The sequence below is a fragment of the Schistocerca cancellata genome, chromosome 4 (genome assembly GCF_023864275.1).
Source record: "Schistocerca cancellata isolate TAMUIC-IGC-003103 chromosome 4, iqSchCanc2.1, whole genome shotgun sequence".
NCBI lineage: Eukaryota > Metazoa > Arthropoda > Insecta > Orthoptera > Acrididae > Schistocerca > Schistocerca cancellata.
Window position 1 is genome coordinate 376,323,120 of NC_064629.1, and position 27,019 is coordinate 376,350,138.

Below are 27,019 nucleotides of genomic sequence, written 5' to 3' on the forward strand. Positions count from 1 at the left end.
TCGTATACAGCTGTCTCGTCGCAGTCTCCGACAGTCGACACATAGCACCCAGCGACAAAAACCAACACACCGATCACCATCATCACAACAAGTACCAGCTCCCGATGCAAACCCAAGTGACCTGCATAGTAGTAATGTTGTAGTGGAATTGATGTAGTTGACACCGCAGATGTTGCCTACACTGTGAAAACCGTAGCCATAGACGAACACAATACATTGTTCACACACAGAAAAATAGAGCAACAATCGCAGTGCCACAGACGACCTTGGCCGGTAACGCGTCATTTGTTTCTGTTTTAACTGTAGTCGTTGACAGCAATCTTTCAGTGACTTAAGTAAACACTTCTGCTGAACTATTTGTCGCCCCTCCCCCCTTCGTTTTCCTCTCCTCCCCCCTATTTTTATTTTTTATTTTCCCATCATCTGTCCAGTTTCCCCCCATCTGCTCTCGGCTGTGGTTGTCACATTTGCCACCCTTTTAGTGCAGTGTTCCAGTGAATGTTCAGTGTTGTTCGTCTTTCTAGTGTTGCAAACAGAAACCATGCTGTTGCTGGGTGTGAATTTTATGTCTTTTGCGAACAGAAACCAGACTGTCGCCGTGTTTTTTAATTGTCTGTCTATTATTTTACCTGTCTGCTTCGTATGTATTTTATTTGCATCATCATCCCTTTGTTCTATGTTTTAACTTCCACGATTATTTTTTTTCGCCATGTTACTATTTAAGTCTCCGATTTTATTATTTATTCTCTTCATCCTTTTAAAACAAAGTTTGTAGGTTGAAGAGCGGCATACTAAGCTGTTGCCAGCCCGCCGCCTTGGGGGGGGGGGGGGGGAATCGAAATTCAATAAAAAAAAAAAAAAAGTATTTGTTAGCTGCCAGGACGAACGCGTGAACCTAAACACACTACTGCTACACCAGAAAAAGTGTACTGCCGCGCACTAGGCTCAATGCGCTCTTGAGTATTCCACTTGTGTCAGCAACGAATGGTTAGCTTTCTAACTTCCTTGCATTCATCAGCCGTCCGGTAACTGGTTTATCTTTGAGCACAGACAATAGTAGTGTAATGCGGTTATGATGGGGAAGTGTCAGTTCTTAGAATATTTATGATGTCTGTTTAAAAATACAAATTTAATGTAACTTGAACTCCCACGATTTTACGTAATCATGGACATTGATATCGTTTTCAACTCTGCAACAATTAAAGTCGAACATCGTAACTTATCGTTAACCCCACCAACATAACACTTGCTTCTGTAGCATTGTTTTTCTCCCGTGGCTTGAAAGTGCGCACAGAGTGAATCGCAGTAAGTGACTTCGTAAAGACATGTTGCGCTTGTGTTGTACTATTGTCTCTAATCAACTGTTTATAAACTCGTTGCCACTCCAAGTAATTATAAAATTTTGTTCCTGTTATTGTATACGGAAGCTCGCCTTGAGATAAGATTAGGGCGTTACTGTCAGTGCTACGTGTGGCAGCTATTATGGGGGTTTAACTCCTGTGCTACATTAATAAAAATGTGGTTATATTTTTAACTGCGATTGTTGCCCTATTTTTCTGTGTGTGGACAATGTATTGTGTTTTATTTACGCCGTTATGGATTAAGTTATCCGTGTGGAAATGTTTTCACATTCCCTGAAACGAAAGAAAAAAAAAAAATCTTGCAGTTCTGATTTCCATTTTAAGTTACTTTGGGTGAAATGTATCCTCACAGGCAATGCTTTGAATGTAACCATGCTTGTTTATACGTGACATTATTTCCTTGTAGGTTGTATCAAATGATTCCAAATATGCAAAGTCGATGTTGTGTTGTACAACATATGGGAAAGTTATGTTAATGATGTAATACTTCCCACCGAACATTTACCCTCCATCTGAATGAGTTTTCTTCTCTGGGAATTGGTCGTTTCAGTGTCTCCTATTGGTTTTATTAAAAATGGCCAGAATGCAGCACAGTAAACAACTGCTACTCTTGACAACAAAGATTGACAGTAGCAACACTTAACATACCCATCCTGAAGTCTTCTGTGGACTTTTATTGATTGAGAAATAGGGATCTGAGTGGTGAAGAAAATTGAAAAAGACTGTGCAGTGTTCTGTTTGTTCTTCATAGCAAGTTCATTTTTGGAAAAAATGTTAAATGTTTTACCTAAATTACACATTAAAATTTTAAATTTCTGTGTACGGTTTAATGATAAATCTCCTTTCAATGTAAAGAAATTTGTTCCTTGAATCCAACTGATAAAGGTCTTAGATATGTTGCAAGAATGGGAGACAATTTAGGTTAAAGCCTTGTAGAACACAATGTGTAATTTTTCTTCACACTTCATGATAGTGACCATTTCTGGGACAACTGTTTACAGTGGTACAGCTAGTGTGTGGTTGGGGCCTGTCTGAGATCTTGATTGTGGTGACAACTTGGGTGGTCTGTAGTGTTCTAAACATTTCAATTGCAAGAGAAATCAGAAAAAAAACTATTTAGTAATAAATCTAAAAGTGTTTTGTGTATATAAAATAATATACACATATCATAGATAAACTACAAAAAATGCAAGGGGAGACTGCATTACTTGTAGAGGGAAGTCTTTTCTATTTATTATGCTGATTACCTACATTGTAGCTCTCTCAACCACTCACATGCTCTTAGGTCAAGACTCCAGTACATTTCCTTTGTTGTAGCTTAATTTTTGGGGCTCACATTTTTTTAATTGATGTAGTAAGTTCTGAATGTTTTGAATATGTGATAGTGATCGCAAATGTGAAAAATGCAAAGTTGCACTGTGGTTAGGAGTCAGTATTAAACTATAGGTCTCCAATAACTCATTGAGTAACGCATTTCATAGGTTTGAGAAGTGTAGCTGCCTGCTACCTCTAGTAGAACCATGCCTAGTTTTGGAGTGTGGTGTTGAAACCAAACTTTATGTTGAAGACAGCATTGACCCTTACCATTCAACAACTGTGTAAGATAAATCGTTTCGTAAACAGAGCCTATGCATCTCAAAATTATCATTTAATTGGCTGTGTGGTTAACTAATTTCTGTGTATTCATTTTTCAAGACACAAGGTAACTTTATACTTTTTCCATGGCTATCTCATATAAGTTAGTAGTCAAATCCTTTTGCTTTCCTTTTGTTACATGCATTGAGTAGTAAACACTTACTGGTTCTCCATAGCCTAATCCACGGAATACAAAAAAGGACAACCTGTGTCAGCATGTTAGATTTTGAAGACTTAAAAAAATAGTCATTGTACTGTCTTTCATTAGTCAGCTTAAGTGATATGTCATTGAGGCATTTGGCAAAAAGTATGTGCTGTGGTGTCATTTAATGTTATTGAAGTACGTTAATAACTTATTGTGCTGCATGCACAGTAGTTACAATGAAGTACATCAGATAAAATTTCCTGCCAGGGAGGTCATGGTCAAAGTATAAAACTGTACGTGAAAGATATTGTCTGAGATAGGTCAGCATTTTTGTATTTGGAAAATTTTCATGAAATGTGTCAATGCCTTATTACGCTACCAGACAGAAACAAAGGGTTGTCGATTTTTTGAGGTTTTAATTTAGCCAAAATATATTAAAGGGCGATGATCAAACATTGGGAAATAGTATTAGCTACTTGTATTTTAACATTTCGTAAATTTCATGACTAGAGTGTGATATTGGACCCCTGTGTTGGTAGTGGTGGCATATCCTGAGGTGTAGGTTAGGTTGAAAGGTGCTAATTTGGCTGTGAGTTGGTGAAGCCAGCTAATGTGAATGCCAGGTAAAGGTTATGGAAACACATTGACCTGTAGTGTAGCCTAATGATCATGTTCTTACCTTATTTAACCATGATTTTCTATATTTAGTGCATTAGAAACTTTCCCTGTTTGAGAAGGAAAGGTACTGTGTGTTCAGGAAGTATCACAATCTTGTGGCAAAATGGCTAAGTCATAGAAATTGTTGAAAGTGGCCTTGGCTCATTGTTCAGCTTTCCTACAAATCGGGAATAGTTTAAGAGTGAGCTTTGTAAGTAGTGTCATTAAGGTATCTGCACAAGAAAATTGAGATGGGAATATATTAGGAGACCTTAGGAGTCACAACCACCTCAGAAACTCTTGTCTATGAAAACTTTGATCCAAAGACATCATGGAGATATGCTGTACCAAGCGGAATATTTTCTTGCTGAAATCGTGTAGTCTAGCTGGTCTTCTGCTGTAGGATTCACAAATTGTTGCACCATCTATATGTAGTCCTCACTGTTCACCATACCGTGAAATAATGTGGAGAAGATTTACCTATGACATTGCACAGCAACACAGAGAGCACTTGGTGCAGCTGACTTGATTTTCCATATCCCAAATGTGTGATTTCTATGCATTTACATTTCCATCAAGGTGAAACTATACCTTCTCAGACTGGTTGTATCGAATTATTCCCCATCACATGAACCACTGTCAGAAAGGTACACTTTACCACTCTCTTCAGGTAAGAGGTCATGGCAGTACCAATGGAGAGATCACACAAGCTAGATGACAATGGAGACTTTATGGGACTCGAATAATATGAAACTTGGCTGTCAGAGTTCCTTGCTTTAAAACTTACTTTCAACTGCTTTTCGCTGCATCTGTCTGGAGCTAGAAAGAGATTTGTTGCATAAGATTGCTTCACTTTTTGAGAACTCTGTAATTATAGCATCCTCATATGTTTTTTTCCTACATATGCCGGCCCTGTGTTAAATACACAGTTAGTCATTACTCAAAAATTTTTATGTGAAAACTCTTAAGACAAAACAAACTTTATTAATATGGTAAAGCTTTATTCTTCATGTCCTTCATTTATTTATCAACATAGTTGCCCTGATGGCAAACGTGTTTGTGCCATATGGAGACTAGTTCATTGTTACAGTCACTGTAGAATGTTTGACTCTGTTGAGTGAGGCACAACCTCACCTCTGCTTGCATCACTGGCAAAGTGAAGTTCTCAAAGGTGTTCTTTAAGTTTTGGAAACAGATAAAAATTGGAGGGGGCCAAGTCGCGACTGTATGGAGGATGATCAATGACATTGAAACCAAGACATCAGATTGTTGCAAATGTCACAGCGCTCATGTGTAGTCTGGCATTGTCATTCTGAATGTGTGGCTGAACTTGTTGAATTCGTGCTTTCAGTGTTCTGGGGACCTCTCATGCATGTTACACGCTGCCACATGACACACTACAACTTGGAGGCCCCTCGTGGCAAAGGGTTGCACCTTGTGTGAGTGAAGCGTGCAGAATAAAAAATTTGGAGGCATTACTTTTCAGCTTTCACTTGGACTTCTTAGTAGGTTTGTATCCATATTAGTGTGTGGCTCAGTGGCTAATTGGGTGTGTGTCAGGCTGCAGATCTAAATGTCAGTTCTTCAAGCCTCGGTTGGTCCAAGGATTTTTTTTTTTTTTTTTTTTTTGTCACTCACATTTTTATTTTTTATTTATTTATCCATTCATAGACAATACATATTGTATGTTGTCCCAATGTACATGAAAATTTTACTTAAATTCATCATAAGGAAATACAACACACACAAGCACATGGTTCTGTCTTTGTTCTTCATAGTTTGCTGATCTTAAGCATGTGCTTCATATTTCATAAGCAACAAATGATTTTTGTGTATACCAGCAATTCTGTGACATTTTTTCTGTTCGGTAAAATATAAACAAACATAAAAAATATTATACACTAGTTTAGTCATCTAGAGTCAAAACACTGCTCAGGTAGATTTCTTAAGTTTATTTTTTCTTCTAATTGTCTGATCTTAGCTGGCATTGTGTTGTAATAAAGTATGGCTTACATACCTTTGTGTATAAGTTATTTTGCTAGCTGTATATGGTAGGTTGTGCTGTATTTGATATTGTAGACATGATAGCATTTTTCAGATAATCCTCAAGGTTGGTCATGATTATTGAAACACGTCTTTGTGTAGTGAGAGTACAGTTAGTATTTTTAGTTTTCAGAGTAAGGGCTTATAGTGCGTCTGCAGAGGACTGTGCATTGTTTTTCAGACAGACTTCTTCTGTGGTAATGAAAAATAAGATTGTTTCAAAATGCTAAGTGAGTGTACCCTAAATTGTGAAATTGATATGCTGCAAGAGACTTGAAATAGCCAAATTATTCCATCCTTGGCAATACTGTGCTGCAAGCATTTGAAATAATCCTTTGAGCCTCACAGGCTGAGTCTGCAAATTTCATTACACAGTGTTGTAGAATCTACTTTTGAGACTTTATTATCTAATATAAGAATTAGATTATTACCTGACCACAATATTGTTGCATTTGGCCACCCGTGGTCCTTATCGGAAACACGCAGTTATGTTACAGTAAACAGTACATGCACAACTGTCTTGAAATCATTCACAATCTGCTACATTTTCCTTAGTGACCACTGTACTTGTTTACTGTAACATAACTGCATGTTTCTGATAAGGACCACTGGTGATAAAGTGCAATAATATCGTGGTTAGGTAGTAATCTAATTCTGATATTGGATAATAAAGTCTCAAAAGTAGATTCTACTACACTGTGTAATGAAATTTGCAGAGTCAACTGGTTACTCTGTGATTCACAGACTAGGCTAAAATCAATCTTCCGCAATATGTTAGTCAACCACAATATTATTGCACCTGGGAGTGAAGGTGCTTCGGTCAGGTTATCGTGAGTTTTTCTCATGATATCTAATGAGGACACACTGTTACGAAATCAGGCTGTGCTGCTAGAATGATATGATGTCTTCTCCTCACTCAGGTCATGTTGCTGAGTTTGTGATTCTGACCTCTCACTCGTGTGAGGTGAGGCAATATCTTCCAGGTTTGTTCTGCTTTCTGCAGTGTCATGTTTGTTGCTTTGTTTGCAATGTGGGGTGTTGGTCTGGCTTGGCTTGGTGCTGCCTGGAGAGGTCTTGAAGAATATTTTACATTTTCCCATAATACATTTGTGCTTTGTAACAGCACAGTACCAACTGGGTATCTCGTTCTTACAAAAATTCATAGAGTTAAAAAGTGTTGTTGCTTGTGTAGGTCGTACATGACCATGTATTCAATTTGAGATGGTGACCAATAATGTAGCAATTGAAATTTTATATGGGGATTCAGAACAAAGTAGAAAATTCTTACAGAACATGTATGCACTACTGAGATGAATGGACCGGTGTTGATTTAGTTAAAAGTCATTCTAAAAGATGCAATTTTTCTTTGTTTCATAATGAAACTTTGTTCTTGACTTATTTCAGTGTAAACATTTTTGTTTCTTGCGTACACTGATGCAAACTTTTTTTCATTTAGATGGTAGTACACTTCTCAAATCAGAAAGATGTGCAGGTTTCTGAAGGTACTGACAATTATTGCTTGGAAATGGCAGCTGCTATTTTCCAAGAATATTCAGGCATGTTTGCACTATTTTCTTTTTTCAGTTAGGAGATTGTCACAGAAACATGTTTTAAAGCATCATAGGTATTTTGCAATGAAACTGCACATAATTAATCTTTTTGCTATTGTTCTGTGCAAGTGTGTCCTGGAACTACTTAAATTTGTAATTATTGCTCAATTAACCATTTTTATTTAAATGCTATAGTGACGATAGATTTTGTAGGGCACTCTGAATGTTGTATTTCAATGACAATTGTACACAAATATCAGCCAGTCTGACTGCTTGTGTGTTTGAAGGTACAGAAAAAAAATATGTACACAAGAACAATAACACAACAATGCCAATATAAAATATTATTCAGTTTCACTTTGGATTTCAAAAGGATCTCTCCACAGGACATGACTTTTTCGATTCAGGAATCAGATTATGCAAAATGTAAATAACAAAATATTGGCAGCTGGTGTTTTCTATGATTTGTCAAAAGCATTTAATTGTGCAGTTCACAGTATTCTCTTAGGAAAACAAATAGTATTGTAGTGGAAATAATTCTGGAACTGGTTTTCAGCCTATCTAATTAATAGAATGCAGAGTGTCCGATTAAGAAACACGATGTTTTTACTCAATGAAACATTTTGAGACTAGGGAATAATCACTATAGATGTAAATGTCGATTAGAGTGCTGTCAGCCACAATTCCAACAACAGTATAATTCTGATTTATTTATCTCAATAAAAATAAACCCAAGTGGTCGGTCAGTCAGTCTTGTGGCATCAGGAGGAGGTCACTCCAATGTTACATAATGCGACTCTGCCAAAGGGAAGCAAATGTCATCCTCCTGTTCTGCCAACTTTCTGTCTCTTATAGTCTGCACAGCAGTGGATACATTTTGCTGTAATTATCCTAGTACGTATATAATTTATGTGGACTGGACAGAAATTCATGAATGGAGTCAGAGAATGGAAGGATATGTCTAGTACTCCACAGGCACTAAAAAAGATTGAAATCATTTCTAAGTTTTAAGATGATGATGTAATGGTTGCCCAGCCAATTGTAGTCTACTTTCAAACGTTGTTGCTAAACATTTTATGGTTAATTGTGACCTATGTACCGAGGTAGGAATGTTGCCTCAGAAGAGGTTATAAGTTTATCTGAAATTCTGACAACGAATGTGCTCTGTACATACTAGGTGTGTGTAGCCAATCAGTACTGCTAACTGGGAAGCCACCTAGGATTATTAGCCCAAGTTGCTAACACTCTCTTGTACAGGCACTCAGGTAGGTAGGATGTGTTTTCTTCCTTGTTCCTACATGCAGCATGATCACATATGGTATGTTCAAAGGCACCCTGCTAATATACCATCCCCTGGACCCACCAAGACTGGTTGGCTGCCTGTCTGACTGACTGCTTGGACAAGCTGTATCCGAACTTGGGTGGGAATAAACTGGAATTCTGAGAAGGAAACAAATTGGTCAATCTCTCAGAACATAATTACATTGAAATTTTTCTTCCATAATGCCTTGAAGAAAAGTGTGGTTTGATGTTGTTGCAGTTGATTAGGGAAGTCTATCTTCAGATTTTTGTGAGAAGTGAGTTGGACATCTCAATATCAGTGCTAATAATAAGAATGCGGAAGTGATGTAAAATCATTCTTTTGCTTCACAATCAGTGGTATTCTCATGTAATGTCTACAAGGTTCAAATGCAGAAATGTTAAACATACTGAACTATGATTGATTAAACACAGTTGACTAATTCTCTCTCTCTCTCTCTCTCTCTCTCTCTCTCTCTCTCTCTCTCTCTCTCTCTCTCTGTGTGTGTGTGTGTGTGTGTGTGTGTGTGTGTGTGTGTGTGTGTCACAATTTCTGCATTGTTACTGAAAGTTCTATATAAATTGCATAATCTGACTTGTGGCCAGATGTCTGTCACTGACACACATCAGCCATGCTTAGATACTTTTTCTTCAGTCTTCATAGCTAACTTTGAAATTTACTTTCCATTACAGTCAGCTTGAACTGTGTCATTTGGAGCCATTGACTCCAGTGTTTGATCCCTCAAGCATTAAAAAAGTCATGTAGGGTTTTAGAAAACTTTGTTCTCAAATAAAATCCTACACATAACCACCATTTACAAAATACAAGCTGAGTACCCAGCTTTGCCTGGGTATGTATTCATTCCAGTCTTCTATTACTCCATCTCCTCCTCTGCCTTCCTCTCTGTCCATCTCCTCTGCCCTCCTCTCTGTCCGTCTCCTCCTCCCCTTTCTCTGTTTGTCTCTTCCTCCCCCTCTCTCTTTCCATTTCCTCCTCCTCCTCCTCCTCCTCCTCCTCCTCCTCCCCCCCTCTGTTTATCTCCTCCTCCTCCCTCTTTCTGCCTATCTCTTTCTCCCCTCAGTGTGTCTGTCTGTCTCCTCCTCTTTTCTTTCTCTGTCCATTCCCCTCCCCCTCTTTCTGTTCATCTCCTCCGCCCCCTCTCTTTCTGTCAGTCTTCCTCCCCCCCCCGCCCCCCCCCCCTCTCTCTCTCTCCATATTATCACTCACATACCAGTAGGAGGCTGGTGGTTCTTACCTCGACAGTATTTCTGTCCATATTGTAAGTAATATGTGTACCAAATGTGGTGGAAATGATTCCAGGGTTTAGGATGAGCTTTTTACCCATGACTTTGCCCACAAATGCGTGTCAAGTATATTTCACACGTACTTGTACACACAATTCACCTGTATCTGTGTTGTATTTTGTCCTGCAGTTTCATTTTCATGCAACTATTTGAAAACTACCCATACATTTATTAGTAGTTGCTTATTGGCCAGATCTCAACTACAGTTTAGTGGCTTCTTTTCACTTCGTTGATTCTCATATTCTGTAGATCCTGTTTTTTCTTTCTTTTTGTAAAATTGGAAAAACTTTGTCAGTCTGATACGAGACCATTTATCACTTCTTGTAATCATTTTTCAACTCACAGAAAAAAGTTTTGTAGGAAGGGCATTTCAGGCAAAATAAATGTCATCAAAAGTACGTCCAAACTTCAAACTGGCTGATCACAAATAATTATGTTCCATTATAGTGATCATTATAATTCTTGTTCTCCTCCCCCCAACTCTTGGTAGGTTTACAGGAGAAAATAATTTCCATTCACTTTGGAAGTGTTTTCTAGTGTTCACAGAATTGTGTTACAAAGGAGACATGATCAATTAGTTTTTAGTGGCATAGATTGCACCTTCTTAAAAAAAAAAAACTTGGTCTACTGAAGGCTGTGGAAACAGTATCTCTTCTGACTTTGTTCTATCTATTACTTTAACATTTCTTTAATCATAAGATAAAGTGTTAATGGCAAATTAATGTCTCATACAGCTTTCAGATATCCGTACAAGGTGTGCATATGTTGGCTTACATAATGTTGTGTAGTGAATACTTTAAGTGCAACTTGTTTCCTTTTGTTTAGCTCTGGCAGGCATTTGTATTGGAGTAGTTGCTAACACTAATAACATGTTGGAGTCCAATGTAGTTTTTGAAGTTCTCATCCTGTTTTACGTAATTTGAACTTAGCACGAAACAGAAAAACACTACCTTGTGTGTGTGTGTGTGTGTGTGTGTGTGTGTGTGTGTGTGTGTGTGTGACAAATTTATAGACCTTGACCTAGGTGCTGCCCATTCAACTTGAGAAGAAAGTTAATTTGCTATGAATCACATTTTCTGTGAAAGTAGCATTCATAGTTTGTAGTCGGTACTTCTTTCTTAGGAATATTTTTTTTACTGAAACCAAATGGGAAAAAAAGAAACTTTTTGCGTTTCTGTTAAGGAAGATATTCACAAGAGTGGATGCTGAATACATTAAATGAATAAAAATGTAAAAAAAGAAGAAATTTGATATAAATAATTGTGACTATTTGAGTGGGAAAGGGGCAGGGTGAGAGAGTTTATAAATAGTATTTGCAAATAAAAATAGCTGTAGAACATTAAGTGTTGTTGCTCCTTTCGTAACAATTAATAATGTTCTACCCAACAGTGAGAGAGAATTCAATTAATGTTTGTTCGTTTTTTTCTTTTCTTTTATAGGGTCTGCAAACTGAAGAAAGGTAATGAAATCTGGATCAATGTCGCTTGAACAACGATGTTCACTCCTGCTTACACGGGAAGAAAATGCTCAGGTACACAGGATGCTGGGAAACAGGTGTATGGTATGTAGCACTTTTATCATGCGTTGAGCACTAACCACACTTATAAAATGTGATAATTGGTAGACTTGAGCTGTCCATTATGGGAGTATAATCTATAGTTTGTTACTATAGCTTTGTGAAACCAAGTATTTTGACTCATCTGCACTCCTGGTGGTTCCTCTTCATGGAATGTGTGCAACACTGCTTGAGAAGGAATGAATTAATGAAAGAGTAAATGAATGGTTAGTCACATTGATGGAAAAACTAAAAGACAGGAGGAAATAGATGTTACCATTACCTCTCTTTGTAATGTTGGGTGCTGTAGCCATTGTATAAACAAATAGTGAATTTGGTGATTGATGAAAACAGCCAGGTAGCACCTAAGTATATGGCATTTCCAATACGAACTACAGAAACACGGTGTGAAGTGTGTGTTTCGACGATTGTGTAAGGTTAGGGCCTTTTTAGGATCTGTATAGGATGATTTAGTTTGTGTGAGGCAGGTGTCTACCGTACCCCTTTCAGTTGTGTGTGACATACATTGATCGGACAATCAGGACTTTGGAGGACAAATACCGGGTGATCAAAAAGTCAGTATAAATTTGAAAACTGAATAAATCGCGGAATAATGTAGATAGAAAGGTACAAATTGACACACATGCTTGGAATGACATGGGGTTTTATTAGAACCAAAAAATACAAAACTTCAAAAAATGTCCGACAGATAGCGCTTCATCTGATCAGAATAGCAATAATTAGCATAACAAAGTAAGACAAAACAAAGATGATGTTCTTTATAGGCAATGCACAATATGTCCACCATCATTCCTCAACAATAGCTGTAGTCGAGGAATAATGCTGTGAACAGCAATGTAAAGCATGTCGGGAGTTATGGTGAGGTATTGGCATTGGATGTTGTCATTCAGCATCCCTAGAGATGTTGGTTGATGACGATACACTTGCGACTTCAGGTAACCCCAATGCCAATAATCGCACGGACTGAGGTCTGGGGACCTGGGAGGCCAAGCATGACGAAAGTGGCGGCTGAGCACACGATCATCACCAAACGATGCACGCAAGAAATCTTTCATGCGTCTAGCAATTTGGGGTGGGGGGCCATCCTGCATAAACATCGTACGTTCTAGCAGGTGTTTATCAGCCAGGCTGGGGATGATGCGGTTCTGTAACATATCGGCGTACCTCTCACCCGTCACGGTAGCAGTTACAAAACCAGAATCATGCATTTCCTCGAAGAAAAAAGGCCTGATAACGGTAAATGTGGTAAATCCAACCCATACCGTGACTTTCTCATCATGCAATGGAGTTTCCACGACAGTTCTATGATTTTCGGTAGCCAAAATTGTGCAGTTGTAGGCGTTGACAGACCGTCGGAGCGTGAAATGAGCTTTGTCGGTCCACAACACGTTACTCTACCAATCGTCATCTTCCACCATCTTTTGAAATGCCCACACTGCAAATGCCCTCCGCTTTACTAAATCGCCAGATAACAGTTCATGATGCCGATGGATTTTGTACGGATAGCATCGGAGGGTACGCCTTAGTGCCAACCAAACAGTAGTGTATGGAATGCTGGTGCGCCTGCACGAACGCTGACTTCCCTGTGCATAGATGAACCCGCTACAGTCTCCATTTCTTCCTGAACTGTCTCAGCAGCATTACGCCTTGTGCTCGGTCGGCCACTACAGGGTCTATCGTGGCTTCAAACTTCGAAATCATTCTCGCCACAGCTGCATTTGTCAACAGACCTTTGCCCATTCGAATACCCTCCTGTGGCGATAGGATCGTAACGCTGAACTCGCACATTCCCCATTCTGATAATACAGCTTCACTAAAAGCACCTTTTCAGGTAATGTCAACATGCTGTGACTGCTGGCGCATTTGATTCTCTCTCTCTCATTACAGCTCCTTTTATACAAAATTGTCATGCGCAGTCACTGACATTTTGCTGTCCAGCGCCATCTGTCGGACATTTTGTGAACTTTTTTTTTCGTAATAAAACCCCATGTCATTCCAAGCATGTGTGTCAATTTTTACCTCTCTTTTTACCTCTTTATCTACATTATTCTGTGGTTTATTCTGTTTTTAAATTTATACTGACTTTTTGATCACCCGGTATATAGAATGTAAGCATCTCACATACTGACAATAGCTGAGCAAATATACTGTGCAGAATATTGGCTTGGTACTGGTAGAGATGGAAGTTTTCGCTTAAATTGCTTGAAATCCTGCAGTCGCCTAGTCGCCTTGGTCCCACAGCAGAGGTCACCCGTGGGTCAATTAATATTCATCTCAGTAATGTCTGATGTTGATTGTCTTTAGTTTTGTGGTGGCACTAGTTTGGATGGGTGGGTGGTTTTATTTTAGTGTAGCTTTGTCTACCCAGGGTTTAAATTTCCTTGCATGGTTCTCACTCACTGCAATTGTGTCTTTAAAATGAAAGGATGTTCGCCTGTCGAAATGTTGGCAGTTGCTGAGGACATCACCTGGCTGTTGTTTGAACATTTTATATGCTGGGAGAAACTCAACTTTCACAACTATAATGGAAATAAGATAAATTACCTGTGGAAAGTAATTAGTAATATTTAGTAGAGTGATATTTCAAGAAAAGAAATTGACAAAAAGTAAGTAAGTAATTAATTGTTTTAAAGTGGTGATTTCACATTGGAAAATAATCTTAAAATTTTCACAATATTAACCTTTAGGCTATTATCATAGTGAGCAAAGAATACAAGGAGAAATTGGTGAAAAGTAAAGAGTCAGTTTTGATGAGGTGGTTTCACATTAGGACCAATGGGGTACAGTTTTCAACCATCCATAATTTCATTTGCTATATTTGAAAGCAATTTCATATTTTCTGTAGACACAATCCCATGAACTCAGAGTGCTGAAAAGAAACTGTAGTCCAAAATATCAAGCAAAAATGGACCTAAAATTTTATAAATTAATATCAAAGGTACATACTGCCTTGGTGGTTTCATTTCAAAACTACTCATAAAAGCAGTAGTTCAGTCTCAAATTTACGTTACATTAATGTAAGGTATACTTACTTTTACTGTCAATGGCCTACTCAGCACGGTCACAAAAAAAAGGGGAGGGGGGTACTATCTCCTACAATCATGTAGCCCAATCTCCGTGCTGACTGTTGCTTTGAATGCTATAAATGTCTGCTACAATTCACTGCATTCTCAAAAATACGTCAGTGTACAACTAGAGGTATTTGAGTTGCAATAACATCAGTGGTTTCATGTGAAAGGCACTGGGACTTCAAATAAAAATAAATGGTTTGGGCAGAAACCACTCATACTCAAAGGATTAATGAAGCACTTGGACTACTCTCTCAGTTGCGGGAGTGAAAAAAATGGAAAAAAGTGATGTTGTGTAATATGAAATTTTGTGTGTGTGTACTGCTGTGTGCATCATCTCTTAAATTATTGTCTCTTGGTGTTTGTAGGTATATGAAGTGGGTGCAGAAGTTAAATTCTTTCAACAGTCCATTATGAGTACAATGTAATGAAAGTGGGGAGTTTCTATCAACAGGCCATTATGAATACAATGTAATGAAATTGGAGGGTTGTCACTGAATAACTGTCAGAAGACAGAAAATGAATGTTTAGAGCAGTATGAGACTGCACTGTAGGTGAAGTGGTGTAAAAATGATAGCTATTATAAGGGTGTGATCCTAACAGTTCAAAGTAAACTGGAAAGGTGTCAAGTCAGGAGAAGGGAAAGAACTTGTGTATCATATTTTGGAAAATGGTGCTTCAACATTTGGGCAAAATTGTATGTGTATAAATGCAGTGTTCAGAAACGGATATAACTTGAGCAACTCTGACTGGACCACTAAAATAAAAGAGGCAATAACTTTAAATGTAGCAGAGCTAACATATCCTTGAGAATGAGTTAAACATTAAGCTAGGAGAAGCAAAAATACTTAGAGAAATGATTAAAAAGGCAGAGAGAAACTAATTGCAAATCCATGTGGACAGCATTGATCAAATATACCTTGAAAGTCCACTTTCATTAATCTCACACACTCGTGCAGCAAGCAGATAGAGCAGTGAAACTGGCATACACATCTCTACAGTAATGCTCAGATAATGTTAGAGTACAAGGTATGAGCACCACTGATTTGTCGCACTTTGTCCCCACTGTGACCTTAATATGGTGGTACCAATACAGTTGATGAACATAAGATATGGGACATGTGGTAAACTGCTTTCTTACACATACGACTCACCATTTTATTATTTACTTTTTGACAATCGTTGTTAAAATTTGTTGTCCAGTGGGCTGATGGTGTGTGTGTGTGTGTGTGTGTGTGTGTGTGTGTGTGTGTGTGTGTGTGTGTGTGTGTGTGTGTGTGGGGGGGGGGGGGCGGGGAGTGTAGTGCAAGTGCATGTGTTAGGCCAGTTTGAGGGTTGTCACAATTTGTGGTGGATTTGCACTCTTGGATTATAAATGGTAAATGAATGTCAGACTAGTCTTGGAACTATGAGAAGAATTTGTGACGTTAGTGTAGTCTCCATTGAAAGTATTCTTTGTCATAACAGTAAGATATTTGGTTATGAAAAACCAAAAACTTTTATTTGAGTCACAGTGTGACATGCATAACATAATCAAAACATTACAGTTTGGTAGCATTTACAAGGAGACTGGCTGGAACTAGTGCAAGACAATATGAAGGGTACTCACCCACCAGGGGCAGCTGGCTTCATGCTGCAGGCAACTGCGGCACTGTCTCCACTTGGCGGTCTCAGGTGGAAGTGCCTGAAGCAGTTGAGCGGTGCACTACTTGAATGTGCCATGCAGTGCAGCTGTAGTGGTGGTGTAGTAATGTGTGGGTTACTATACTACTGATGCATTTTATGGGTTATGGCCATTTTTTAAGTTACAAATTTTGTATGTAATCTTTAGTGTTTGAACCATCCATTCATTGTGATACTGATGTCAGGAAATCTGACAAAAATAATACTCATTTTTCTAGGACCCAAATCAAAGATGTCCCAATTTGCCCTCCCCCTGCCCAAACTACCACAATTTGAAATTTATGCTGTGCATGTCAGAATTCTGAAACACCCACAGTTTGCAGCAGATTATGGTAATTGGCTGCCTGTAGATAGAAATCTGTGTGCATTAAACATACTCTTGAAACTCGATTACCTATCCCAAGAAATTGGTTTTAGCATGATATTGTAAAATCATCACTGTGTAATATTAAATCATCATTTATTATTAAACATTACTGAATTATTAAACTTCTTGTCAGTGATATAATACTACTGCTTTATGGTTTGAAGTTTTAATTAGTTCACAGATAACAGTTCATATTTGGTGTGAACTGCCTTCAGTGAACATGGTGAGACATCTACATCAGGATTTTCACTTTCAGGCATTGGCATCTGCCGTCATCCAGTTGTTTGTGTCTGATCCACCAGATCATTCGTCTTGGAGAAAATATGATGCTGGTGTCTTGTGCCTTGTGAAAGACAATTCACGGAAGTCTTACTTCTTTAGATTATATTGCTTAACAAGAAAGCAGATGGTGTGGGAGCATGAAGTTTATAAGGGGTTTGACTACAAGACACTGAGACCATTTTTGCATTCTTTTGAAGGCGAGGTAAGCTAATTTCAAATGCTTTGATGACTACAGAAATAATTTCCTTCCTGCATGACATTAATTACAGTATAATTAATTTTTAATGTCACTATGATAACTCAAGTCATTCATCAGTTTAAATGTGTGAGTCTCTTGTTTACAATTGTTGTGACATTGTTTCATTTACTTGTGCAATTTTTTATCATCAGTAAGGTATGCGGGAGATAAATGCTACTTTGCTTTGTGGCTCTCACCTCTTCAGTGCAAAGATTTGTTGTTTTTACAAGGAATGTACTAAATTGTGTTGAGAGTTGTGTAGAAGAGGTGACATGTGTTAATGCAGGTGAGCAAGATAAAAACAGTGATTACATGTGGGATTTGCCAGTGATTAAATTCTTAAATACACAAAACCCATGTTTAGCAGACATTCACTGTCAAATGACTGAACTATTTCTGGCTCAAGGCAGTGAGTGAACCAGTGGTTTGTAGATGGATGTGAATCTTCTAAGGAGTGTGTGCACAACTGTTGGAGACAACTGAAAAATGTGTGGGAAGGGCTTAGTCAGCAGTTGAAGAGTACAGACATTTCATACTGATAATTCTGTTCTGCCCAGAACCATTTCTCCTTTGTGGTGAACATGAAAGGATGTTGCCTAGATAGGTGCTAAGCAAGGCAAAATGGACATTACACAGCCAACTGTTAGTGTGTGAATGTAGATACATAGTCCACGGTTATGTGGATCATATCTCCAAAACAATCCACCACTCCGTCAATGCATGCATGCTTAAGTTTTTGGGTCAGCCATGATGACCACTCATCATTCAATAAAACGAAGATTGCCACTCTGCAGTAAGAAACAGATGTGCAACTCTGTGGAAATTCAAATGCCATCTGATTACAACCTCTCAGATGGTGGAAACAAAAGGCTGTTGTATAATTATGGAGAGCAAAAAGAGATTCTGGCAACAGTCAATGAACTCCATCAACAGTTCTGATAAACTGAACAACCAATCCATATAAGCCATTTGGGGGATTTCAGAAAGAGATGGGTGGCACCCAATTAATGTTGTAATGAAGAGTACAAGTCTTTTCATCAGCATGACAGGCATTGAATGGCCTGTGGCAGAGCACTCAGATCACCAAATTTGTATTGCAAGTAGCATACACATTTCAGTGCTTCATTTTTTAACAATGTGTAGCTATTCTGACAGCAGGGTACCAGTAAATTTTCATGGGGAGCTGCCATCTATTTTAGCAGACAGAGAAGAATGTGCTACTCACCTTAAAATTTCCTGATTTGTCTAGACTCCAGCCCAAACCCTTAGGTTCGTGGTTTTATTGTGTTATAGAGTGGCTTGCTCTCATTTTTTTTATCCAATGAGCAGACAACTATAACTCCTTCAGTTTTATTTTTCATCTAACATTGTTATTTTGCCATTGGTTTCATGTTCGATTTCATGGAAAAGTGTTAGGTTGGTGCATAAGTTCGTAGCATTTTTCTATTGTGTGTTGGTAGTCTGGTTGCTATGGGTTTATTTATCGACTGTCATTTTTTATTTGTTGTTCACTATTGCTGTTTGAGTTTACATATTGTCATTTTGAGGTAGTGAGTGGAGCTGTATACACTAGAAAATGGAATGCCAAGTGGAGAAATCGGAACAGTTCTGACATACACTGATGAGCCAGAACATTATGACCAGTGACCTACTATCAATATAAACCTGTCCAGGCGATAGTGGCATCACCGGGCAAGGAATGACCGCTAGTTACACAAACGCACGATGCATTTATATCAGTGAGCATACTGTCCGTGTGTAGGATGGGGAAAGCATGCAATCTATTTTAGTTTGACCAAGGGCAGATTGTAATTGTCGAGAGCCTTGGCATGAGCATCTGAGAAACTGCATGTGACTTGTTGGGTGTTCGAGGAGTGCTTTGGTGAGTGTCTTTAACATGTGGCGAAACCAAGGTGTGTCTTATTGACTTCAAGTGTGGTGGTCAGTGACTTGCCGAATAATCTTTTACAGAAGCTCCGTTTGTTGCTATTTTTGTTATAACTTTTTTGCAACACTCCAAAAATTTTCATTATCAAAATTTTCTAATTCATGTGGATAATTTACTGACCTGTTTGTGACCTTTAGTTGTAAGTTGTGTTTTTTGCCATTTCTGTTCACATGTTTGCCTTGAGCTTTGTGTTATCTTTATTTTTCAAACCAGCTTTTGTTCTGATTGAGCAAAATAGTAAGAGAATCCAAGGTCTTTCACAAAAATGTCACAGTGCTCCTTGTTTGTATATTAGAGTTGGCCATAAAATCAGGTTAACTGGAGAGTTAGAGTTTCTGACTAGTGCGTTCCCTCCAGTTGTCTATGATACTATCATAGGAGGCATCTTGTAACTTGGAGGACAGCCAGATAAAATAGAGAAGGTGGTCATTTGACTGATGTAGAACTGGCCAGTGAATGCAGAGTTACCCATTAGTGAACTGTGAATAAGTAATTCTGGTAATATCAAAAGAGGCTATGATACAATGGAAGAGATGCTCATCTGACGAAAAAGAGTGAGCAGACTTTCACACTGTATGTTGTGATGTACTTTACATGCCACATAGGGAAGTATATTCTGTGAAAATACTATTGCATTTATAATTGGGAAGTAAATTGTGTGAGAACAGTGTGGCTTGGTGGCTGAGTATATAAGTGTCAGACTAAGTCTGTAGTTCAGTCCCCATTTAGTTTTAAGATTTTTTCCATTATTTAACAGTTTTAACCTGTGGCAGGGGTACGATATTTTGGAATGCAAAAAGGACACTTTCAAATTTTAGGATGAAAAAAGAGCACTCTGTCCATATTTTAAATTTAGTGCATAAGAAACAGAAAAATAAAAATATTACACATACCCTAACTTACTTTAGAGCCCATTTCCTATCCATATTTTTTGTTGGAACGAATCTTTTCCAACAGTTCATTTTGTTCACACAAATATTTAAAAAGTCTTTGCTATTAAATTTCAGCATTGCAATCAGTTTTACAGATTCAGTTGTCGATCTATTTCTTTCCTTTGTACACTTCGCTTGTATCAAGGAGAACAACATCTCAATACAAGTGTTATGGGCTGGCACTGCAGAGAACAAAGAAGGAAGTTTTAATTAATTCACTAAACTGTTCCTCACTACTACATGTCTCAATGTACTTGCATCATTTCTTCTGGCTTGGTTCAGATTTTCCATCATATGGGCTCTGAATTTTTTTAACGTAAGAAATTGATTGTAAGCAAATAACAAATGGTGTAATTCAGTTACTACGTAAAAAGTACCGGGCGATCAAAAAGTCAGTATAAATTTGAAAACTGAATAAATCACGGAATAATGTAGATAGAGAGGTACAAATTGACACACATGCTTGGAATGACATGAGGTTTTATTAGAACCAAAAAAATACAAACGTTCTAAAACTGTCGGACAGATGGCGCTTCATCTGATCAGAATAGCAATAATTAGCATAACAAACTAAGACAAACCAAAGATGATGTTCTTTACAGGAAATGCTCAATATGTCCACCATCATTCCTCAACAATAGCTGTAGTGGAGGAATAATGTTCTGAACAGCACTGTAAAGCATGTCCGGAGTTATGGTGAGGCATTGGCATCGGATGTTGTCTTTCAGCATCCCTAGAGATGTCGGTCGATCACGATACACTTGCGACTTCAGGTAGCCCCAAAGCCAATAATCGCACGGACTGAGGTCTGGGGACCTGGGAAGCCAAGCATGACGAAAGTGGCGGCTGAGCACACGATCATCACCAAACGCGTGCAAGATATCTTTCACACGTCTAGCAATACTTTGTTCTTTTTTTTTTTTTTTTGTTCTAATAAAACCCCATGTCATTCCAAGCATGTGTGTCAATTTTTACCTCTCTATCTACATTATTCCGTGGTTTATTAAGTTTTCAAATTTATACTGACTTTTTGATCACCCGGTATATAAATTGTGTATGATACGAGATGGAAACAAAAATCAAATCACCTTAATTCCCAAAACTAAGAAATGCAGACATTAGTAGAAATCGTAAAAATATATGTGGATGCTACATTAAATGTCGAAAATGAGAACGTGTCCACACAAATGCAGACATGTGGTAACCCTAGCCTACGGCACTGTTTTGGTATGAAACAGATTTACCTTTTGTGGCAAAGAAATCAGATTTGCAGTAGTTATTCTTAAAAGTTTAGAGCCGAAATCTGGTATTTGAACAAAATGACCAGTGTGTTCAAAATTGTTTACAGATTCTTCACAGTTCTCCGTGTCTATATTTTAGAATTAGTCTGGAGACCCAGTTAATTGGCGAGTAAAAGTTCCAATTTTGGATTTTTTTTGCCAGTTTTTGTATTAACTTCTGACAGCTTATTGTTTGTTTTACAGTGCTATGTTGAAAATGAAGATAAACCTACTAATTAGATTACATTTATCTACTTCAACATCATGCTTAATTACATTATTTAAAGAAAGAAACATGTATGTCAGACATAAAAAGTTGAATTGATTAAATAAAAAATAGCTCTACAGCCTTCAGAAGAATATATTGTCATAACTTTAATGTTCTCTTCTGAGACAATCTGCTGCCATTTCACCTCTTCACTATAGTGTGAAAATGGCTGTGTGGAGTCTACATTCGAACACACAAGAAAATCTGCCTTGATCAGAACATCACATATTTAACAATATCCATATTTCCTGCTGATATGGAAAGTTGCTTCTCCACCAAATTAGGAAGGGATTTGTATCCCTTCAAAATATCTCCACAGCTGAGATGTGGCCATTCCAGGTGTACACAGACTGTTTGCCATGTCAGTATTAACAGAGTTCATCATTAGCCTGTGAAGGTTGAAAGGAGAATATAGGGATGTGACAGCTGACTTGCAATGATTTTGTGGTCATAAGACTTGTTAGATTAGTTTGAAGGTGCAACACAGTGAGTTTCAGTATTTCCTTTACCTCTGTCTGAAGTATTTGTCCCTTCGTATTTCTCAAAAGCTTGCTGGTTTCATCTCTAAAACAGTTTTTTTGCTACAATAATGAAGCAGTCTTTGGACTCTTGTTACTTGTTACCCAGCAATATCACATTTCCTGATATTTTTGCACAACAAATCTTACTAAAAAAAAAGATGCTTTTTGGAGAGATCTTTAATGTGGTGCATCAGTTACAACTGTGTATAAATACAAAAGCCATAAAGTGTGTCCCTATACCTTCACAAACATGTAAATCAACATGGTGCGTGCTTGGTTTGATTCTATAAGACAATCCCAGTTCAGGACTTGTGATATTACACAAACCTGTTTCTGGCGGTACAGCAAAACACTTACGTGCTTACTTACTTTCTTTCTTTTACTTTATGTGATCAGGCCCAATGCACCGCGCGCTGCTTTGAGAGATTGACTGCATTTCAGCCTGTCTTCAGCTCCTTTCTGCCATCCTTCCAGTAGTCCCACCCTCTTGAAGGTCTTTAGATACGCAGTCACTCCATTGAGTTCTAGGTCTTCCTATGGGCCTTCTGCCGGTTGGCTTGATGTTGAGTACAGTTTTCGGTCATCAGTTGTCCTGCATTCGAGCAACATGCCCTGCCCACTGGAGTAGTCGTGTCTTCATTGTAGCCACGATGTTTGGCTCATCGTAAATATCATACAACTCTGTATTGTGATGAATCCTCCATTTTTCATTCTCATTGTCGTAAACTGGGCCAAAAATCTTCTGAAGGACTTTCTTTTAAAATATCATCAGTCTGTTCAGATCTTGCTTGGTTGTACTCCAGGTGGCACATCCGTATAGTACTACTGGCTATAGGAGCATTTTGTAGATGTTTGTTTTGAAATGTCTTGACAAACTTCTGGTTTGAGGTGAGCATTAAAGCTGTAGTAACAGCGATTACCTGCCTGTAGTCCTGCCTGTATTTCCATTTTACTGGATGTTTCATCTCTGAATACTGTGCCCAGATATTTGAATTCCCTGACTTGACGATAAGAACCTTCAGTTGTCTGTAAGGGTGGAAGTGGTTCTTGAGTTTCATTATGTCTACAGTATAGAACCATGTATTCCATCTTGTCGCGATTGATTTGAAGTCCAATTTTCCTTGCTTTTGTTTCCAGAATGTCAGCCATTTCCCCTAGTTCTTCTTGTGATCCAGATAGTAGCACTGTATTGTTGACATATCCCTGGTCTGGACTCCTCTGAGAGATCATTAGATTACATCTCTCGCATTACCTTCTGTAACGCGAGATTGAAAAATAGCAAAACATTGCAAATCTGTGAAGGCAAGCTTGGAGAGATTTGAGCTCACACAGAGACTTATCAGTGAATGTTCTACCTAAGAACCATTCACAGCTGGAACAGGAAAAGGGGGAAGTGGCCATGGTACACAAAGTACCCTCCACCCCACACAGTAAAGTGACTTGCAGAGTTTAGAAGTAGATGTAGATGTGTAATATTTTCACATTTTATTGTGACCAGATAGTTATGTCTGATTTGTTGGACACCTAACCTCAGGTCTTACGTAAACATTGGTATGATGACATTCCAGTGGGCCAAGACGAGGTGAATATCTCAGTTTGGAGGAAACTCTTGCTGCCAGAGATAGTTGCCATAGTTAGTTATAAAGGGCTACAAACTGTGGACACCTGGGATTGCTCTAGATAATCATGATAACAGCAACTAGTTGATTCACAGTGCAGCACACCATTCACTAACTCTATGTTGACAACCACCACCACCACCACCACCACCAACAACAACAACAACAACAACAATAATAATAATAATAATAATCTGTTTACAAGGCATACATGTACCTCTGCTTACCTTATTACATCACAGGACAAAAAGATGAGCATGGGCACTGTGTGTGTGAACATGATGAAAAGTTGCTAGGATTGATGAGTCACAGGACACATTAGTGTGACTCCACACATCTCAGTTTCCAACAAGGCAATATTGTCATGTCAAAAACACAATCAAGTCCAAATCTGAAGGGGGCGTTGTCAATTAAGTACAAGAAGTAGAACTGAAAGCACATTTATTACTGACACCAATGTGTGGTCAGAACAGGATTTAACTAGTGGATGGAGAGTGCAGCAATTTATACAAATATCAAGTACTCCAGAATATTGGTATTTATACGAACATTGAATATTCTAAAGTATATGACCATTAAAAACATAAGGTATTTCAAGAACCTTCCAGAACTGATCTGTACTAAATAACAAGTAATTGCTGTTGGTTGAGTTTGAACTGGTGACCCACAGCATGCCAGCCAGCCATGCTAAGCACTCTACCATGTTGCAAGCATCACAGATTGTGGCATTATCCAGGCAGACATTTTTGCATGGGTGACATTAACACACAATGAGATGGAGCCCCTGATAAATCTTCTATCATCCCTCACTCTGGTATGATAGAGGAACCAACTTTTCAAGCATGTGTGTCTGTTTGTTCACTTACTGCACTCTGCAAGTGACCTCTACTTTCAGCATAACAGTCCACAACTCCATCACTTCCCGATTGTTTCAGACTGTTTTGATTAAGTGTTCAGTGATCTGAGGGAGGGTGGTTGTGTGATCTGTTCAGTTTTATGAACTCCATCTGGGAAGCCATCAAGCAAGATTGCGAGTGCTTTGAGCCCAACTTCAACAATCTATCTGAATTGTCGATGTTGTTTAGTGGTTATGCATTAGAATGACTTCCCAATGCTTTGAGTGTCTCAGAGTGTCCAGTCATGGCATGTGCCCCATCATCAGGGTGAAAGTAAGGTGCAACAAGTTGTTTGATAAATATCTAGTTCAGATGTTCATGAGTGTATAACGGTGGTGTCTTTTAGGTAACTGATGTGAAAGTCTTTAATTTTCTTTTGCAGGACCATCAGCAGAAAGAAAAATGTTAAGGAATCTAACGATGTTGTCAAGAAATTTGTTTTTTGAGACTCATCAAGTAATGTTAGTTATTTTAATTTCAGGATTGTATGGTTGGGTTCAACTTTGCTAATGAGGAAGAGGCTTCTTTGGTAAAGACTGTATTATTTGAAAAACTTGAAGCAAGGAAGCAACATAAAGGTGAATTTTTACTATCTTTTTGTGTATTATAGCTAGTAAATTTGGTAATTGTGTTTGTATGCTCAATTTTTTTTGTCAGTTGATTCAATCATATTGCTATTTTCCTTGCAATGGTTTCCAGAGAAACTACTTGTGCAAAGCCAAAAGGAAATCAAATTTACATTAAAGGAGCACAGATATAAGTTACGGAATATTACAAGGAAACTAAAATGAATTTATAACTCCATTCATGAAAAATGCTAAATATTTCTGTGAAGTTTTGAGTGAACTGCTGGATGTTAGAAACTTTCTGCCATAATATTTTGTCACATTCTTCTGGCCATCTTCAGTTGTACGCTAGTGAAGGTATACCAAGCTCATCTCTGTTTAAGACCCAGGTGGCACATGCATGGTGCATTTGTAAGTGGGTATGCACATTTTACTTGAGTGCATATGCCTCTGTTGCAAGTATGTACATTGCTACATGGTGAAGTTCCCTTTATTAATATCAGATCAGTCACCCTCTCTCTTTTAGCTTTGAGCAGGACATCAGCTACATACAGCATGCACTGTCCAGCTGGATGCCACCCTGATTAATAAGGTCCAAAAACGGTTGTATTTCCACTGATTACTAAATGATGGTGTCCCAAAAGTTTGATGTGTGGCTATTTCTCTCATGAGATTCAGAGGGTGCTACAGACAAAACAACAATGAGGATGATGCCTTCAAGATGACAGCTTACATGCAGTCTCAGTCCTTGTGGTACCATCAAATATGACTTGATACTGCTGCATAAGGTAGACATTTACAGGATTCTGTGATTGTGGAAAATCTTATATAGGGCAAATGACATATACAATTTAGGAGTGCACCGTGGAACAGGAACACAGACGCATACTTATTTCTTTCAAGCCATCAGGTGTGCTGTTACTGAATATCTCTTAATGGTCTTGGGGATGGGCCAAGGCAAACTGGACCAACACCGAACAGGTAGTAAATTTTTTAGTGACTTGGAATGTAAGTGCCACAGAAAGTTTGTGCTTGATGATCTATTATCAATTTTTAAAGGGGAAATCTATGATGACAAAACTGTATCTGTGTTGGTATGATGTGTTAATTTGTCTCGTACACCTCTTTCACCATGACTGGTGGACTTCGTTAGCTTCATTAAGGAGGCTGTTCGCTTTCTTACACAAGTTGCAACAGAGTAAATTAGTGAGGAGTCTTGCAGAGTGTTGATGAGAGGCACTCCACAAAGAGTAACGTTTCATCTGCGTAGAGGGTAGCCCTCTGTAATGTAGGAGCAGACGTGGATAGCATAGTACTTAAAGTGGATAAAGGTAACGCTACAGTGATCATGCCATGGGAGAACCAGTTATAAGATCAGTGTTTTAGCTAGATTACATTAGATTCAGTTTTCGTTACATAGACCCAAAAATGAGATGATTCTCTTGGGTGTGGAATGTGTCAAAGTATAACATAAAAAACATAAGCATGTTCACCATAAGCTTCTCAAAGTAATTGGTATGATTCAGCAGCAGTTTTTTCAAATGAAAACAAAAAAATTAATGCTGTCCTTGAATGCTCTTTGTTCAGTATAAATTTCGACATATTGAACACAACAGCACATCATTGTGAACACACTTTTCCAATTTATCATTTGTGCACATGTGACACTTGTTGATGACACAACAAAATGGTGCAGTATCAAGTCTTTATAACACCAACTGCAGTGGTTCAACATATGTTGTCTGAAATGTGCATTTCAAACTTGTAAACCTGGTAATAT

The 27,019-nt window shown here is 38.2% G+C and overlaps 1 protein-coding gene across 1 annotated transcript in view; it reads left to right on the top strand.

The window, feature by feature from the left end:
* Nucleotides 1-1,054: 1,054 nt before the first annotated feature.
* The window catches only part of LOC126183386 (neural Wiskott-Aldrich syndrome protein-like), a 106,140-nt gene continuing 80,175 nt past the window's right edge, over nt 1,055-27,019 (top strand). Inside the window, exons 1-4 of the mRNA XM_049925331.1 lie at nt 1,055-1,305; nt 11,435-11,556; nt 16,946-17,173; nt 25,155-25,251. Of these exons, the coding sequence (XP_049781288.1) occupies nt 11,458-11,556; nt 16,946-17,173; nt 25,155-25,251 (424 nt within the window). The 5' untranslated portion in view covers nt 1,055-1,305; nt 11,435-11,457. The remainder of the gene's footprint in view (nt 1,306-11,434; nt 11,557-16,945; nt 17,174-25,154; nt 25,252-27,019) is intronic.